General features: G+C 44.9%; 1 protein-coding gene across 7 annotated transcripts in view; it reads left to right on the forward strand.

Annotated features, from left to right (window-relative positions):
* STOX2 (storkhead box 2) overlaps positions 1-17,864 on the forward strand; it is a 255,624-nt gene that overhangs the window by 221,339 nt on the left and 16,421 nt on the right. For 6 of the 7 annotated variants that reach the window (XM_051832732.3, XM_051832726.3, XM_051832766.3 and 3 more), the window contains exon 2: positions 11,483-11,635. In XM_051832732.3, coding sequence (XP_051688692.1) covers positions 11,483-11,635 — 153 coding nt within the window. Of the gene's footprint in view, positions 1-11,482; positions 11,636-15,358; positions 15,419-17,864 lie in introns of those variants that run through there. The other variant, XM_051832784.2, reaches the window with a different exon arrangement.

The raw sequence follows: 17,864 nt of genomic DNA on the forward strand, positions 1-17,864 counted from the left end.
GGCTGAGGTTAACTACTAAGGAAGTCAGCGAATTTCACCACGGTCTGCCTGAGGACTCAGATTATGACAGAGCTGTTTTCTTACCACATCCATGTGCTTTTCCCAACAAAAGCTTTTTTCTTCTTTAAAGATTATAATGAAATGATGTTGGTTCTGCACAGTAATCACATGCTACATGTCCAAAGTGAAACTTGACCCATCTAGAAGCACAGTTTTACCACCTCGTTAAATGTATGGAGCTCTGGTTTATTAATGATATTCCCAAGAGTCTCGAACCCCTTATGTTATCTGCAAGATTAATTAGAACACTTTTATATAACACGAACTCTGTTTTAGGTAGGACCTTGAACATCTCTTTTCTCTTTACGGTCACATCCATCCCCATAGCTCACCCTTTCAAGGAGAAGAAAACACGTTTCCTTTCATCATCATCAAGGTGGCTCTTCTTTGTGTCCTCAAAGCAAAGCTGAGGATGTTAAGTTGGCTATAAAGGGCTTTGAGTTAGGAGAAACACAAGCATGGGATGTTGTGAGTTTAATTATATGAAGTCCTTACACCCATCCCTCGTGCTCTGTTAGGGTCTCCCACTTAAGTCCCCCACAGAAGGAGAGCATTTCTTGGTCCTTGAAATGCCTATGGGAGAATTAATTTGGTAGCCATTCATGTTTTCTTGTTACAGTTCTAAGGGTGTTTGAACAGTAATGTGAATATTTTGTAATTGCTTGCGTTTCCACGCGTCTGTGTCTTGTTTTCCCACCTCACTGGTAAGCTCAGTGAAGGCAGGGGTCAAGATCCATGCCTTTTTCTACAGTCTACAGCTTCTGACAGTTCCTTATGTGTGGCAGCCACTCAGTACGTGGTCAGGTAAGAAGGGCGGTGGCTGCAGTGATCTCAGTTGTGAATTTTAAGAATCCTCACGGGGTAGATGAAAGGGAAGGTAGACCACAGGCCCATGCAGGACTTGCTGTAAAATCTGATTGTTCTGACCCGGAGGTGGGGTTACCGCCTGCAAGGCTGCCTTGTGCAGCTGGTGGAGGCCTGTCATCAGGTAAGGACAGACGTGAATGTGGGGCTCTGAAACGTGGACATCGGTTCTGCTGGACTTGATCTTTCATCAAATGAGCCATCCTTAAGCGAGGAGACTGCTGAACTCTGGAAGTCCCTCTTGTGAATCCCACGGGACATTTTCCGTGGGAGAGAGAACCATAGTGGCTGTTCCTGTTTTACATCCCATCAGAAATTGTGTAACTCCCAGTGTCACTGATCTTTTTCTACATGTTGCGTATCCATTAACCAAGATGCTTGGGCCCAGACATGTTTCCGATTTCAGACTTTTTGGGATTGGGGAACATTTGCATAGACTTCACTGGTTGAACATCCCTTATCTGAAAATCCAAAGCCAGAAGTGCTCCAGTATCTGAAATGTTCCAGAGTTCGGGCATTTCTGATGTCAGGTTTCCAGGTTAGAGCGGCTCAGCCTCAGCTGTGGGTACTTAGTCACCTGCTGAGTTTCCTTTCTCTTCCTTGTAGAGAACTGGCCCAGGCCTAAATTGGAAATTGACCAACTCTGTCTCTGATACCCTTGTAAGTCAATCTGTGCTATTTCCGGACTGCTACTGCCCTTCTCCCCCAGCCCAGTGGTGACAACCCAAATGTTAGATGTTGATAGATCTTAACTTTTCTGCCTCTCAGCCAAAATATTCCATTCACTCAGTACGGACACTCACCGCTAAGAATCAAAAGGAAAGCAGTCTGGTTGTACTAACTTGTTCTAGGTTAGGAAAGACTGCCGTTCTCTTTGCCCAAAGATGGTTCAGCTTTTAAAAAAGACTTCTTTGTACTACCAAATGAATTTCCTTTTGGTAGAAATTGAAATTCTATAAAAAAGTAAACTGGATAAATCTGTCATCTTAGGGAAGAGACTATACTGTTAACTATTTATTAATTACTTCTTAGCTATCAGGGATAGTATCCACATCAACATCCATTATCTCATTTAATCACCTCAGTGACTGCGAGGTAAACATCCCGGTGTGCATTTTACAAAAGGGGAAATTGACACTCAAAAATTAATTTTTTCCAAGTCACAACTGATGGGGATAAGAAAACTGGGCTGTGAACCTAATTTTTTAAATTTGTATTTATTTATTTTCATTTTTTATTTGAGACAGACAGGCACCTCTCCCATTCACTGCCTGCAAAGGCTCAGGCTGGGCCAGGCCAAAGCTAGGAGCCACAAACTCAATCCCATGTGGATGGCAGGCACCCAGGGACTTGAGCCATCACCAGCTACTTTCTAGGATGTACATTAGCAGGAAACTGGAATTTGAAGCAGAGCTGGGACTTGAGCCCAAACACCCTGATATGAGCTGTGGGTGTCCCAAGTTTTAACTGCTTCAACAAGTGTCCATCGCGTGAGCCTACTGTTTTGCCTTCAACTCTATGGTCTTTACCTCTGTCTTGTAATGCCAGCCTTGGAAAGAAAAGTTACTTCTGGGTATAGTGAGTTGGAAGCGTTCTCTGTGTGTCTGTTCTGACTGTTCTGATGCTGTGGACTTTCATTCAGTCCTCTGAATTCTTAGTTTTTGTTTGTTTGTTTTCAGAAAAACCTGTGTAGCAGTAGAAGGGGTGGTAGGATGTTCAGTTATTGGGGAGTCAGTAGCAGTCATTCAGTCTAGTTTTGTTAATTGGAACTATCAATCTGTTCATATTTGGGCTACATTTAATTAGGCCTTCTCACTTTATTAGAATTGCATATTGCCAAAATCAGTTCCAGTGCAGTTGTTAAAGCTAAACTGATGAAGCAAAGGTTGAGAAACATCTGGGATGGTTTTAACTTACAATGAGGACAGAGGAATAATCCTGGGGATGTGAGATGGATTTATAGGACTGTAGCTGAGAAGTGCCCTCAGTGGCAGTGGGAGAATCCAGTGTGTCTCCAGTGATAGACTAGGTTCTGCCGTAGGCTGGAGATGGAAGGAAGGTGCCTCCTGGCTAAGCAGGCATTCAGGTTCTGTCCTGTGTGGAATATTCGCTTATGGTAAAGAAAAGGAAGACACTGTTTGACACAGAAACTCCTGTTAGCCAGGTATCTTACAGAATTGCATGAAATCTGAGAGATCTTCATTGTTGGCTGCTAGGACTGGTATTTCATTGTGCTTTTATCCCTGGTGGTAAATGGCTTGAACTTACTTCTGGAAGAGGGACCATAGAACAAGGTAGCAGCGGGTGCTGGGAAACATCTTGCAGATAGCAGGGCCTTGGGTGTAAGACCTGTAGATTGAACCAGCATTGGAGTCGCCGCCGTGTGAACAATACTCCGTTCGTTTCGATTCCCTGGTGCCTAACACACATCGTGCTTGTACTAGCAGCTGTTGGTCTGTCACGTGGAGCCTCAGTGAAGGTGTGAATCGCTGAAGCATGCACTTGGTCAGATGGCTCATGCTTCCACCCTAGCTTTACAACAGCAGATCTACCGCAGGTAGCAGGTGGCCCCAAAGTGTTAGTTGTGGTGGTCAGAGAAGATGCCTGGAGTCGAGTCTGGGCACGGTGAAGCTGGCACCCTGGCCGTGGACTTGCACGCATCACCGTCCTTTGGATGCACTTCTGTGGCTGCTTCTCTCCTCCTCTCTGGCAGTTGCCAAATCTCAGTCCCGAGAGCAATGGCTGATATGACTAATGAAAACGTGTAACTGGGAAGTTGGTGGGTTTCTTCTGTGAACCAGTAAGCCGATTGATAGGTCAGTTCAAGTAGCTACCGTTCTGTGGGTGAGGCAGGTAATAGCAGAACGATTCAGCTGACACTGGGGAATGTCAGTGCATTTTGTGGGCGTGGCTTAGCCACCATGATTACTCCTGTGGGACTTGGCTCTCCTTAGAAGTTTCTTGGTAACTCATTGCTAAAGAACAACCTCAATAGGAGCCTCCTGTTGACATTCTCTCTCTTTTTTTTTTTTTTTTAATTAAAACAGTTTATTCAAATAATAGCTTAGGAATTAGACTTTCCTTAAGAGACCCATCAGATGTTGAAATAAAGCACTACAAAACTTTAGGAAAGTTGTTAATAGAATTTCTAAATATTCTAAGAATTCAGTTTTTTTAATGTCAAGTTTCTTTCCATTGAGGGTTGCAGTAAAAGCTCACCCATAAATTTCTGAAATCGATGGCATTTAAAACAAACCCACTGTAAACTGGTCAAAGTGCTTTTTTCAATGCCAGTTTTCTTTTAAATTTCAAATACAAACATTTGAAAGTCAAATACAGTAATCTAGTTTCAAAGGAAAGCTACTTAAAACGTAGCAGCATGGGAGTTAATGGGAGCCACATGCTCTGTCTCCCTGTCGGGGCTGTGGTCTTCAAGAGTGTGGGAAAGCAGTATGTGTTTTCTTAGAGCAACTTTTTAAAAAATATTGTAGCAGACCTTCTGTTAAAAGAAGCACACCGTATTTACACATAAAATAGGGCTTAATAAATTGAATTAAATAGTAAAACACAAGATTTGTCCAATGCTGTACATCAGAGAAGTTATTCACTTAACTGTAACTTCAGAGTAACTTCTGATTTCCCCAAACCCAAGGACATTTACTATAAAACTTGGCCAATTAGTAGCTCTGTGAATAGTTTGTTGAAAAGAGTAGAGTTGCATTGTCCCCGTGCCACTGTGTGCTTTCCAGACACGTGTGGCTGTTTTTATGAGGAGCCAGAGTATCTACTCCACGTGCTAATTTTACTGGCATCCATAATTTTAACTTTAGTGTTAATTTCGGAGAACAAAAAAGGCAGGCTTTGGTCCTGAGGAACACAGGACTTTGAATTAGGAAGAGTAAATTATGAAGGCTTTATTACAAGGGAAGAAATTAATAGCCAATATAGTTAGCCATTTCTTTTTAAATTAAAGCCTGCTTTTTTTCAGATCAGATGAGCGTTAAAGTAGTTTCGCAGCCTGGTGGAGATGGAGCTAGCCGGGAGTGCCGTGTCGTGCTGTTATCCAGAGTCCTGCTGCCTCTGTAGGAACTTGGAAATTTGGAGCCTGAAAGACTCTGTGCATCTTTCCATTCAAACCCGCATTTTACAAGAGCAAACAGGCACAGGGTGCGTAGTTTTGTTTGAAGAGACTGGGTGCTTATCCAAAATACCTCCTTGAATTTTTACCTTGGAAATTCTCCAATTACAAACTAATACAGTTTCAGAACTGCATTTGTAAGTCGGTTGTTTTGACACATGAGCCTCAGTAAGGTCACTTCAACCAGAGTGTAGATTAAATTAACATTTTCATGAAAAATGGTGCTTTAAAATGGACAGGATAATTCATACTGAATGCTGGTCCAGGAAGAGAAAGGTGGATTATTTGAAGAAGGATGAAGTGGAAGATGGATGTTGGGGTACTTTCAAGGCCATCATTTACTGTGATACTGTGATGCAGTTCCTTTGGGGAGATCGTGGCTTTCCTCTTCTTACGTCGTCGTATGAGGATGGTTACTTTAACACGAAATGGAAAAGGGCGCATTTGCTTTTCTAGGAGGCATCTTTAGGAAATCTGCAAATGTCATCCAGGGAAGGATGACTTGTCACAAGTCACAGCCTAATTGTGTTGCCCTCCCTCATATGCAAAGATTGGGTTGTTCAGAGGACCTGAGTTAGTGATTGAAAAATGAAAACTGCTCCTAAAGGCACTACTTCGTATCATTCTTTGGCCCACACCTAGAACCAAGATGCAAAGAATTTTGGAACTGGATTGCCTAAGGCACTTGATATATTATAGGTATTTGAATATTTCTTGAAAGGATGAATTATGTGAGAGAATTATTTGAAGTCATTCCAACTAAAGAAACTGCCCAAAAGTTGGAAGGGAGACTAAAGAGAGTGTTTTTTTTTTTTTTTTTTTAATTTTAATAGAGTGTTTAAACAGTAAAAACGCACATGCTTGATACAGATCTTTCCTAGGGCGGAGAGGACAACTGTGGACAATACAGCAGGCATCTGCAGGATGGCCACCTGTGGCTCCAGGCCCTCCTTGTCACCCGCGGGAGTGGTGGTAGTCGGCACCAGTTCATTCTCCACAGTTGTCCAGGAGTGATTTTCTAACACAAATAAGTTATGTGATTCCTCTGTATGAAAACATGGGTGGTGCCCCAACAGCAGCAAGAATAAGATCTCAGCCTCCTGGTCTACCACGATCTGGCCCCTAGCCTGCTGCAGAGGCGCCCAGCGCATCCCAACTCCCCCCGGGCTCAGCGTGCTGCTTCCTGCTCTGCCCACACCCTTTCCTGCCTCTAGTGCAGGAGAGCCACCCCTCACGTCCCCGTCAGCCATGCCTTACACGGAAGCAGCATCCACAGTTTCACCCACCTTCAAGGGGACTTCAGAAAGCTTGGGGAGCAATGGAATCAAAAGATGCATTTATTTTGGTGCAACAAGTTTTTTAATTCCATGCACTTTTTTTCATAATAAGCATTTCCATGAACTTTTTGAAGGCCCCTGGCATTTTGGATGTTAAATGCTTTTAAAACTGAAGTTTGCTTACCATTGTAATGTTTTCATGTTTTCTCACATTTTAAATTCACTTAACAGAAAGGTATTGGATCCTTGTTCTGTCCAAGGCCCTGTGTTCATTTTACCAGAATGATCCTAGATTTGATCGTAGAGATGACAAATATCCATTGAAACCTATATGTGAAAGGATGATTGTAAGAAAATAAACTTAAATGAAATCTCATTTACCCTTTCTTTTTTTTAGAACAATAGGATGGAAATATAACAGTTTAGACTTTATTAACCCATAAAATACTTTTGAGTTTTTAGATGAGTCATTCTTATGAAGGAATTCAGAACTAATTCTGAAGATAGAAAAATCCATCCATGTAAATTGTAGATTAAGTAATTTATAGCTCATGGTTTATGTAAAATGTGATGGCATTTGTAGATTATTGTGACTAATAATACTTTTACAGTACTTTCATTCTGTTGTGTTTGACAAGATAAATGTCCAGTTGGAAGAATTTTCTAGTAGCACACTTTGAGAATTAGTTGGCTCATTAAGTAGATAGATAGAGCATCCATAAAATAGTGGTAAACCTGAATAATATATCATGTTGTATTAAGAGATACCTGTGATTCCTTTAACACAGAACTTAAATGCATATTCTAAACCTCACTTAACATATACTTATTTTTCTGTGTCAACTGCTATGTTTTAGGAGACTGATGTTCATGAAATTATTCAGGATAGTCTTAAAGACTGCATAGCTTAGTATATTTTATCTCTTTTAGTTAGTTTTTTTTTTTCAATTACTTAGCAAAAACATGAGTTAAATCATAATCCTTTAAAACATTGAGAAATTCCCTGGATTATGTTATAAATGGAGATTCATTCATTCAACAAACATTTATTAGGTGTTTGGGGTGAGCATTGCATCATTTTACATACTGGGAACGTGGTGTTCACAGTTCCTTTGGTCATGGATCCTACATCCTAGTGGGTGAGACACAGTAAACGAGTAAACACACACACACACACACACACACAGTGAAGACAGTCACTCAGTCAGTTGGAACAGCGTTAGATCTGGGAGTCACGACTGGGCTCCCTGAGGAGGCAGTGTGTAAATCGAGACCTAAAGGATGAGAACCAGTCAGATGCAAAAAGGTCCTATGGAGTTGAGAGAAAGCTTGGTGTGTTTAGAGAACAGAGGCGGCTGTGAGCGTGGCATGGGGAGGGAGGCTGGGACGGAGTAGACAGGGTGGTCCCAGAGGTAGGTGGGCACCCTCAGATCCTGTGGGCCCTTGTAGGACTAGTAGGGATTCCCGATGTCCCGTAGGTGCTGTCTTCAGTCATTGTAGGATTCTGTTCAGGGAGGTGCTGTGCTGTGTGTATTCCCAAGGGGAACCTGGCTGCTGTGTGGGCAGGGAAGAAGGCTGAGCATCATCGGGCCATGACGCTGGGCCAGGGGAAGACTGACAGTGGTGGTTTGGAGGTGGAGAGGTGAGAAGAAGGCACTGGGAATGGAGACGGTCGAGGGAACTGATCTTAGCAACATGGGTAGAATTGCTGCTGGGGTTGGGCATGGAAATGGGGTAGGAAGTAGTTTCTCTTAGTGCAGTGTAAAAACAAGATGATGTGGAGATGGTTATTTAGAACATCCAAGTTCTGTCTTGTTGTACACCCTAAGTAGAAGCTTCTGGGTGTGTTCACTGTTGCGGTGGCACAACTCTTGTCTAACAAATGCAGTTCAGACACACGAAGTCCGCTGCTGTTACAGCTGACTGCAGTGCACGAAAGGAAATTCCGAAGTGGCAGAGAAACTAAGGTCATTTCAGCCAAAGGCAGAAGGGCACGATGTGAAGTAGTTAATTTTGCTAATGATCATTTCATTTTTGTAGACAGCTCAAGTTTCCTCTAGTAATCTGCACAAATCAGGAAATAGTCCAACCTACATTTTTAAAATAATAGTTAATAATTTTGTGTCTTTGGTCTTCTGAGAAGTTCTTACTTTTGATAGGCAAATTTTAGAAGGTGTTAGCTTTCCAAATGGTAACACAGATCAAAAGGTACTTGTATTAGTCTGTTTTCTATTGAGGTAATAAAATACTTGAGCCTAGGTACTTATAAAGAAATGAGGTTTATTTATCTCACAATTGTGCAGGGTTCACATCCACCAAGACCAATCACTTTGGCCTCTGGTGAGGGCATCGTGACAGTGGCATCATGGGAGAGACATGGTGAGACAGGACAACCGGGAGGGGCCGGGCTTGCCCTTTTATAGCAGCTCTCTTACCCAGAGAGGTAAGCTGGGTCCTGTGACCCAGAACTGCATTGCTTCTTTCCAGGGGCGTGGCCCTCAATGACCTATTTAACACCCACTTGGGCTCCACCTCTTAAAGGTTCCCCACACCTCCCAACGTCTCCCCCGGGGGGACCAAGCTTCGGGCAAGCACATGAACCCTTAGAGGACACATTCAAACCGTATGCAGACCAGAGCAGCCCTGGAGTCAGCTTTGAGCTCCCTGTTTGTCGGCGAATACCACCTTCCTTTTCATCTGACTTTTGCCTGGTGATTTTGAGGTCCATGTGGCTTGGCCAGCAACGTAGCAAGAAAGCTGGCCTCGATGGCTGTCTTCCTGTGCTGTAGGGGTGGAGTGAGAGAGAAGGAGCCACACACTGGAGTCTGAGAGTGTGGTGGAATTACAGGGAGAGTACACAGAACAGGTGTGGCTCCAACGCCCCCGCCCACCTCTACTGCTGCCACCTCTGGGGCATTTATTACCAGTTACTTTAGAAGACTTTGTTTGAATAGAGAGTACACAAGGTTTTTTCCTAAAGTTTAATACACTTTTCTAGGCAGTAGCAAACTTTCCCACTGAGCTGTCCCAGCCCACATTCTTCTGTCCCTTTGGAGTCACCATGTGCACTGAGCTTTACCTGCCAGTCAGGGAAACTCACAGCCCCAGTATCAGGCCAAAATTCCATGCGCTGGCTTCTGCCAGAGGCTACCACACCAAATACTGAGAGAATTCCTCATTATGATACTTTTGTCCCTTGAGTTCCAGAAGTTTGTGGGCTGAGTTGGCCCAGTTCCTGGTTTCTGATGAGTTATTATTATTTTTAATCTCCTCTGGGCTCCTTCTCTGGATTTGGGCACTTCCCTGTCCCTCCAGCCATTGGGGCAGTGACCTGTTCTTTCCATGTCCATCGCAGAGGATAGAACCGCAACAGGGTTGATGGAACCATAACAGGGTTGGTGGAACCACAACAGGGTTGGTGGTTCCAGAGAGAGGGGAGTATTGAACCGAGCTGGTTCAATGAGCCAGCATTGAACCCAACCTTGGACCCTGGTGTCCTGCTGCTCTGTCTGTGCAGTTGCTGAACTTACCCCCTGCAGGGCAGTCTTCATTCCCAGGCCCCGCTGCCTGCCTTCATCCACCAGTCCATTTCCCATCTAGGCCATCAAAGCAGGATTCGGTTGTTTCCCGATGACCTGTGCTCTCCTGCAGAGAATGGCTGGGCACAGTCCTGAGTGCCTGGCGGTGAGGAGCCTGCTCCGCCAGAACACTCACACAGCCTCTGGGAAGGGTCTTGTTCAAGGCCTTACACAAAACAGAAATCCTGCATCAGAAACAAAGGGGAGATAATGTGAGCCCCTGCAGAAAGTAAGATTAGCTTTTGCCTTTTCTCTACGGCCTCTTTTTAAGTGAAGTCTTACAGAACACCAAAGGGTGAAACAGGGATCACTCAGGGGCCGTGAGCAGACTTTCCTGACCTCTCAGCCCCTCCCTCTGCTGTGAAACCGCCACTCCAAAAATGTCTAGAAAATTCTAAGGATCCTTGAAACATACCAATCATTGCACTATGGTGTAAAAAATTTTTAAATGAAGACAGATATTTGCTCCACAGGTAAACAACTCCTCCAGAGTCTCCATTCTTCACCATTTCAAGGCCAGGTCCTCAGCCTCTCCTGCCTCCATTGGCCTTTTATAGGGTGCCAACCTGAGCCAGTGTCCTGGTGAATCATCATCTGTTTCCTCTATGGCTTCTGCTTCCGCCAGGCCTTTCCTGATGCCCCTAGAGTCATCCTTCCGAAATTCACATCTGCCTTTGCCATGCCTTAAGTTCCTTCCAAGGCTTACAGTGCCTCCTAGGATCAGAGCCTTGGGGCATTCAGCCCGTCCCTCAGGGTTATCCCAACATACTTGCCCCCCACCCCCACCCCCTTCCCATCTACAGCTGCTTGCAGGGGCTACCACTCCTGCTGCCTCCCCTGTCTCCTAACCGCCGGACACACTGCTGCTCACTCCTGCTACCTCCTCTATCTCCTACCGCTGGACACACTGTTGCTGAGCACTGGATTTGGAATGTGCATCCTTGGGGAAACTTTACAACCTCCCCCCCACCTCCAGTGGGTGCTCCACTGCCCTCTCCTCTCTGCTAGGAGCTGATTGTTCAGGCTTCTCTTGTGCACCTGTCACACAACACTGTGAACTTGGACCTACTGTCTGTCTCCTCCACTGAGGAACTCTGTGAGGACAGAGATGTCTGGGGGGAGGGGAGCTATCTGCAGCTCCCAGCCCACCCGCAGACGCCTGACACGGAAAGGCACTCAATATTTGGATGAATGAATCATCAAGTTACCACAAATGCATCTGTTGAGATGTGAATGGCAGTTATTAAAGAAATCCGCTCCAAGTTAATAAAAACAGAAATCACTTTGCAAAGCTTTGTTGTTGCAAGAGCTTCAGGACTGTTTAAACGAGAGCTCAGTCGTGAAGGGAAGTTCTATTCGTCACAGCAGCAGGAGCTGCCACGGCACGTGGAGGCCTTTTCACCTGAGTGGAATTGGCTGTGGCTGTCACGCACGTGGTGTTCAGAGTTGTACATAATACAAGGGGTGGATGCAAGCCTGGAGGGGTGTATATGTGTGAGGGTGTGTGTCCGACAATTGGCCGGGTCTTTTAATGAACCACGCACTTGAAAATTGTCTTTCTGCAGGTGATGTGTCACCAATCAGCATGTCGCCCATCAGTCAATCGCAGTTTATTCCACTCGGGGAAATCCTTTGCTTGGCCATCTCAGCAATGAACTCGGCAAGAAAACCTGTCACCCAAGAAGCACTGATGGAGCACCTGACAACCTGTTTCCCAGGTAATGAGAAAAGAACACAGCACGTGCCAGATGGATGTGCGTTCTGGTTGCCATAGGACGTTACATGGACTGTTCTTCCCATGTTTAAATAAACTAGGAAAAATTGTTTGCCAAAATGGACCAGAAGCGTTTCTTCTGTAATTAACAATCAAGGCACCTGTGTTATGTAAAAAGTGATTTTATTTGTTTATTTATTCAAAAGGCAAAGTGACAGAGATTTTCCATCCGCTGGTTTATTCCCCAAATGGCCGCTGCAGCAGCCAGGCCTGGGCCAGGTGGAAGCCAGGAGCCTGAAACTCCATCTGGGTCTCCTGCGTGGGTAGTAGGGACCCAGGTGCCTGGGCCATTATCTGTTGCTTTCCCAGGTGCACTAGCGGGGAGCTGGACTGTAGGCGTTGCAGCTGGGACTCAAGGCAGCGCTCTGAAGTGGGATGCTGCTGTTGCAGGCGGCGGCCTTACCCTGTGTACCACGATGGCAACCTGTGATACCTTTTTATTTGACACTGAGAGGAGGAAATTAAATTAGAATCCATGGAGAATCGGGTAGAAATGATGAGATTCCATTCAACATTTGCAAACCAACGTTCTTTAAATATGTGAACATGACAGTTTAAGGAGCAAAAGAAAAACACTGTTGGTGCGAAGGGGTTAAACCTCTGAAAAAGTGGTGTCAGAAATGGACACATCTTGCATGTTTCTTCCATGGTTTGATGAGCTTTTTTTTTTTAATTTGATAAATTAGATAAGATTTCATTTTAAAAGAAAAAAACCAAATGTTTGTCTTTGTTGTAAGCAGTATAAAAGGAAGGCCTCAGCCCAGCTGCGCCTGTGAGTGGCACTTGGTGTTCCCAGGACTAGGAGACGCTAAGATTCGGGATGAGCTAGAGCACACCAGCCCTGTTGCAAGAGGCCGCCCACGCTCAGTCCTGTCCAGTGTATTGTCGTTGCCCACCCCCCCAAGATGTAGGCTGCTGCCACCATTGCCACACCTAAGTTTTAAAGAGAATCTGGAAATTCAGTTAAATGTAAAATCTCTATTGGCTGTGTGTGTGTGTGTGTGTGTGTGTGTATACGTGTAACCTTTAACATACGTGTGCCAGCAAGTTGCAGCGCAAATAAATTGCATTGCCAGGTCACTTAGTCACCAAGTTGGTGTGACAGCCCATTCCTGGAATCAAAGCGGACACATGATAAAGTTATCATTCCACTTAGAAGAGATCTTAGCAAATATAAGCTGTTTGTTGTATCAGCTGCTCCTGCTACAAAAAACGCTGGGTAACAAGCAACCAGAGAACATCAGGGACCAACCGTTTGCTTATTATTTAGTGTCTGGGTTCTGTGGGGGTTGGCTGGTCTGGGCAGGGCGGCTGTGCTCTGCCTGAAGCCCCGCTCCTCTTAGTAAAGGAGGCAGTGAGAACCCAGTCTGCTCATGGAGACGGCAGAGACGCACGAGTACAAGCTCATTGCGCACGGGTTCTTCAGTCCTTTGTCACGCCAGACCCCCTAACACAGCATTGGCCAAAGCGAGCTTGGTAACACCCAAAGTCGAAGGAGAGAGGTGCACCCCACACATGGGGAGAGGAGGGAAGGGAGTTCTAATCCTAAGCTCAGTAGTGATCCAATCTACCATACTGGATCTCCTTATTTTTCCTTTTCCTCCAAAGAAAATTTGTGGTTTTTTTTTTTTTCCCAGTTATTTTCCCTCCTTTTTCAGTTTTCTAATTAATAAGTTTTGATATTACCTGTCTTTAAAAACTCGAACATGAACCCACCCTTGCAACATATAAATTAAGTTGTGTGACCTTTTATTATCTCTGAATTTTCTTCCCTGTGTGATTGTGGAAGTTAGCAAAACCCATTGCTTAGAGCAAGATGCCGGGTGAGAGCTAAGAGGTGTTGCCCACAAGCACAGTGCTTTAGGGAGGGAAGCCCCTTCTTTCAGCCCTGTGCCTACATAGCCACTTGTAACAGCAAACAACTTGGCGGCTTTTAAGATTCTTACATTTTCAAAGAGCCTCACAAGAGATCACATAGTTTTCCAAAATTGGTTCCACCCTTCCATTACTGGGATGCGAAGAATGCAAAGAACACAGATCTTGTTTGTAGGCCAAGCAGCTGATACTCAGATCTGTCAGTTGGGATTCCTCGTAGAGAAATCTGTGGGTCACTGGCACTTGGAAGAATAATGGCTCTGGGGCTGGCGGTGTGGTGCAGAGGGTAAAGCCTCCCATGTGTGTGCTGGTTCAAGTTCTGGCTGCTCCACTTCTGATCCAGCTCCCTGCTAATGCTCCTGGGAAAGCAGAGGAGGATGGCCCAAGTCCACGGGCCCCTGCACACCCATGTGGGAGACCTGGTTGAAGCTCCTGGCTCCAGACCAGCCCAACTCCCGCCACTGCGGCCATCTGGGGAGTGAACCAGCGGATGGAAGACCTCTTTCTATCTCTCCTTCTCTGTCCCTGTACCTCTGCCTTTCAAATAAATAAGTAAGTCTCTCTCTCTTTTTTTTAAAGAATAATGGCTTGGCTAGTTTTTATAGTAAGTGAGCTTAAATGCCAAGGCCTGGTTTTCAGATGAACTGAGAGGAGCAGACTCAACCTTTTTTTTAATCTGTGTGGCACCATTGATTTGTCACGCAGCCCCAGAAGTTTGCAAGTGCACTGTACAAACTTGAGTCTGGGGCAGGGGTTTGTAAACTGTGGCTTCCACCTGTGTTGCGAATAAAGTTGTATTGAGCACTGTCTACATGTTGAACACAGTTGTTTACATGTTGTCTTTGGCTGCTTATGCCACAGCGGCAGAGCTGAAGAGTTGAGAGATCACTCACAAGCCTCAAAGACTTCCTATCTGGCCCTTTATGGAAAAAGCCTGCTGGTCTTGAATGCGATGGTAGTTACTTAAAGTTTAGGGGCAGGGCTCTGGCCTAGTGGGTAAGATGCCAGTTGGGCCACCTGCACCCCACAGCAGAGTGCCTGGTTCCAGTTCCAGCTCTGCTCCCAGCTCCAGCCTCCTGCCAGTGTGCATTCCAGGAGACAGTGGTGATGGGCTAAGTGATTTGGTCCATCCCGCTCCTGTGGGAGACAGAGGTTGAATTTTGGCTCCCAGCTTCAGCCTCACCCAGCGCCCATCCGTTGCAGGCACTTGGGAAGTGATTCAGTGGATGGAGGCTCCCTGTCCTGTGTCTCTGTCACATGAATGAATAAACAAGGAAACTTTGAGAACTACAATTTTGTTCAGCAGTAGCTCCAGATTTTAAACTATTATTTCGTAAAAAGGGAGATTTTGTTTCTTACCTGCCTTTTCTCCTGCTTTCTTATCTTTCTCATTTTTCTTTTCTTTCCTTCTTTTGATTTTTTTTGCTGTTTTCCATCACTTAAACTACAGCAGAATAAAACACTTTATAAAATTTAACACTGCCTAAATTCTATTTGCAAAATACATTTTCAATAACAGTGCTAAAACTCTGGAGAGACTTAAGAATTGTACTTCTTGTTTTCAAAAGCTTAGACTATTTACTTATTTTGTATCTTGCTAGTTAAAAATGAAGTTAAAGTATTGTTAAGATATTTGAATTATCCTGTTGATTGCATATTTTATAAATTGAAGATTTGTCTAGACTTTGAACTCTGTTTCTGTTTTGAACATTCATATTCTAAAGAAAGTTTTTAGTGAAAATTTTTTTCAGTGAAAACGGCAATGTGTTACCACCTTTCCCTATAGAATGAATTTTGGAGAACCACCACAACTTTTATATACCAGTGTCCATTACAGAATCAAGAAAAAAATGTAAGTTAAAAAGAATAAACGCTTTCTTCTTGGATTTCCAAATACCTAGGGATCCATTCATCCAACAAGCTCCTGCTTGTTAGACTGGGGGAAAGGCTGGGCCTCAGAGAAGCGGTGGGACCCCGAAGGCTGCGCGTGACACTGACGTTAGCCTCTGCTGGAGAATGCTAGTATTACAACCACTGCGTTCCTGTCCCCTTCACTGCCTCACATCTGTTCTTACTAAATTCTCCCTCAGCCAGGGTTCTTCATGAATGGGAAGCCTAAGGAAGCCCGGTAAATGCTTGGGTCTAAAATGCTGAACCTGAACCACCTGTGCACTGCTCTGTGCTCCGGCAGTTCAGCAGGGCCTCAGGATTAAAGCCCTGTGTGGGTCTGAAGAGCATCACGTTGGCCCGCAGTGTTTTTAAACATCTATTTCTACTTGGGAAGATGTCAAGGTGCGGGAAATGAGTGAGGTCAGGGTTCAGCCCTGGTAGGATGTGAAGTTGTCTTTGTTCTTTAAGCCCTCAGAACTGAATCCATGGTGAAATTTCAGAGCGGAATCTGGAAGTGGTGAATAAGCAAACACAACCATCACTCTCTCAGGTTAACACTACAGAGTTCTGGTGGATCCCGGGATCGCTGAGACCACTGAACACACCAGCCACTCCACCAGGGCTTCGTCATAACATAAGCATAAACCCCGCAACTGTCAGTTAAACCTTTGAAAGCTCGTGGATACATGGTGGAAAATGGGAAAGACAGGGAGCAAGGAATCTTTCTAGTTTGTTTTGTCAAACTAAACATTATTTGGTTGATAAGCCTGCAGATCCAAGACATCAAAAGCTTAGGTGCAATTCTCTCTGGAAACTCAGTCTTCTATCTCTTCATTTGAAAACAACTAGAAAGGCTGGCACCGCGACTCACTAGGCTGATCCTCTACCTGCGACGCCAGCACCCTGGGTTCTAGTCCCGGTCGGGGCACCGGATCTGTCCCGGTTGCTCCTCCTCCAGTCCAGCTCTCTGCTATACCCCAGGAAGGCAGTGGAGGATGGTCCAGGTGCTTGGGCCCTGCACCCGCATGGGAGACCAGGAGGAAGCACCTGGCTCCTGGCTTCGGATTGGTGCAGTGCGCCGGCCATAGCGGCCATTTGGGGAGTGAACCAACGGAAGGAAGACCTTTCTCTCTGTCTCTCTCTCACTGTCTAACTCTGCCTGTCAAAAAAGAAAAGAAAACAACTAAAGAGAGGGGTTGGCACCATGGTGCACTAGGTTAATCCTCCGCCTGCGGTGCCAGCATCCCATATGGGCACTGGTTCTAGTCCTGGCTGCTCCTCTTCCAATCCAGCTCTCTACTGTGGCCTGGGAAAGCAGTAGAAGATGGCCCAAGACCTTGGGCCCCTGCACCCACGTGGACCTGGAGGAAGCACCTGGCTCCTGTCTTCGGATCAGTGCAGCTCAGGCTGTTGCAGCCATTTGGGGAGTGAACCAACGGAAGGAAGGCTTTTCTCTGTCTCTCCCTCTCTCTGTAACTCTACCTCTCAAATAAATAAAATCTTTATTTAAAAAAAAAAAAAAGAAAACAACTAGAGAACTTGTTACCGATGGGTGCTCCATACACTAGTCCTGATTCTACATAGTTTCCTGAGCTCTCTCAGAACAGCACCTGGAAATCCACTGTCAGTAGGGTCTAGAATGTAGGTAGAGTTTTGTTCTAGGAGTTCCACCTCAGCTTTCCTTTATTAGCAGCCATAATTAGTAACTCAGACATGAGTCCTTACAAATGAACTTTATGATTTTTAAAAAAATCTCTGTTACAACGTTGACTGGAAGCATGCTACTCTTTAAGATGTGAGGGTACTTCAGAAAAGTTGTGGAAAATGGAATTTAATGATGGTTATTTTAGCTGCAAAAAATGTTGAATCCAGTTTTGCGTAATCCATGAGCTGTTGGAACAACCCCTTCAGCTTTGCACGCGAGTGGATGATCTTGACTGCTGTGGCCCACGAGGGCAGCAGGGATCTGAGACTGCAGGGTAGCCTGTGTGTCCTTATCTCAGGAGCTGTATTCTTTGTGAGTGGCGCCCCCTGAAGGATTCCAGCAGAAGGCCCTGCTTGTTAGTAGGGCTCGGAGTCTCAAGCTTCTCCCCTTATGTGCAAGAAGTTTGTTTTATGATGGCCCTCAAGAATTGTATGTGTATGGTTTGAGTTCTGTCACTAAGGCACTTGAAATTCATTGCAATTTTGTACAGAAAGTATCCAAAAATTGAAAACCAGATTTTATTATTATGCCAGTCTTGGAAACATCTGTGTAAAAACTGATGTGTCTTTTATTGAGTATTGGACCAAAACAAAGCCATGCTCCTCAGAAATTAAATAATTTTGTCAAACGATGCATGATTGAGGAACCATTCGCCTTTTTTACCATGGTCACTCAGGATGCCTTCTGAAGACAGCAGCACAGA

The sequence above is a fragment of the Oryctolagus cuniculus genome, chromosome 2 (assembly GCF_051225735.1).
Source record: "Oryctolagus cuniculus isolate XC-2025 breed Fujian yellow rabbit chromosome 2, ASM5122573v1, whole genome shotgun sequence".
In the NCBI taxonomy this organism is placed as follows: Eukaryota; Metazoa; Chordata; class Mammalia; order Lagomorpha; family Leporidae; genus Oryctolagus; species Oryctolagus cuniculus.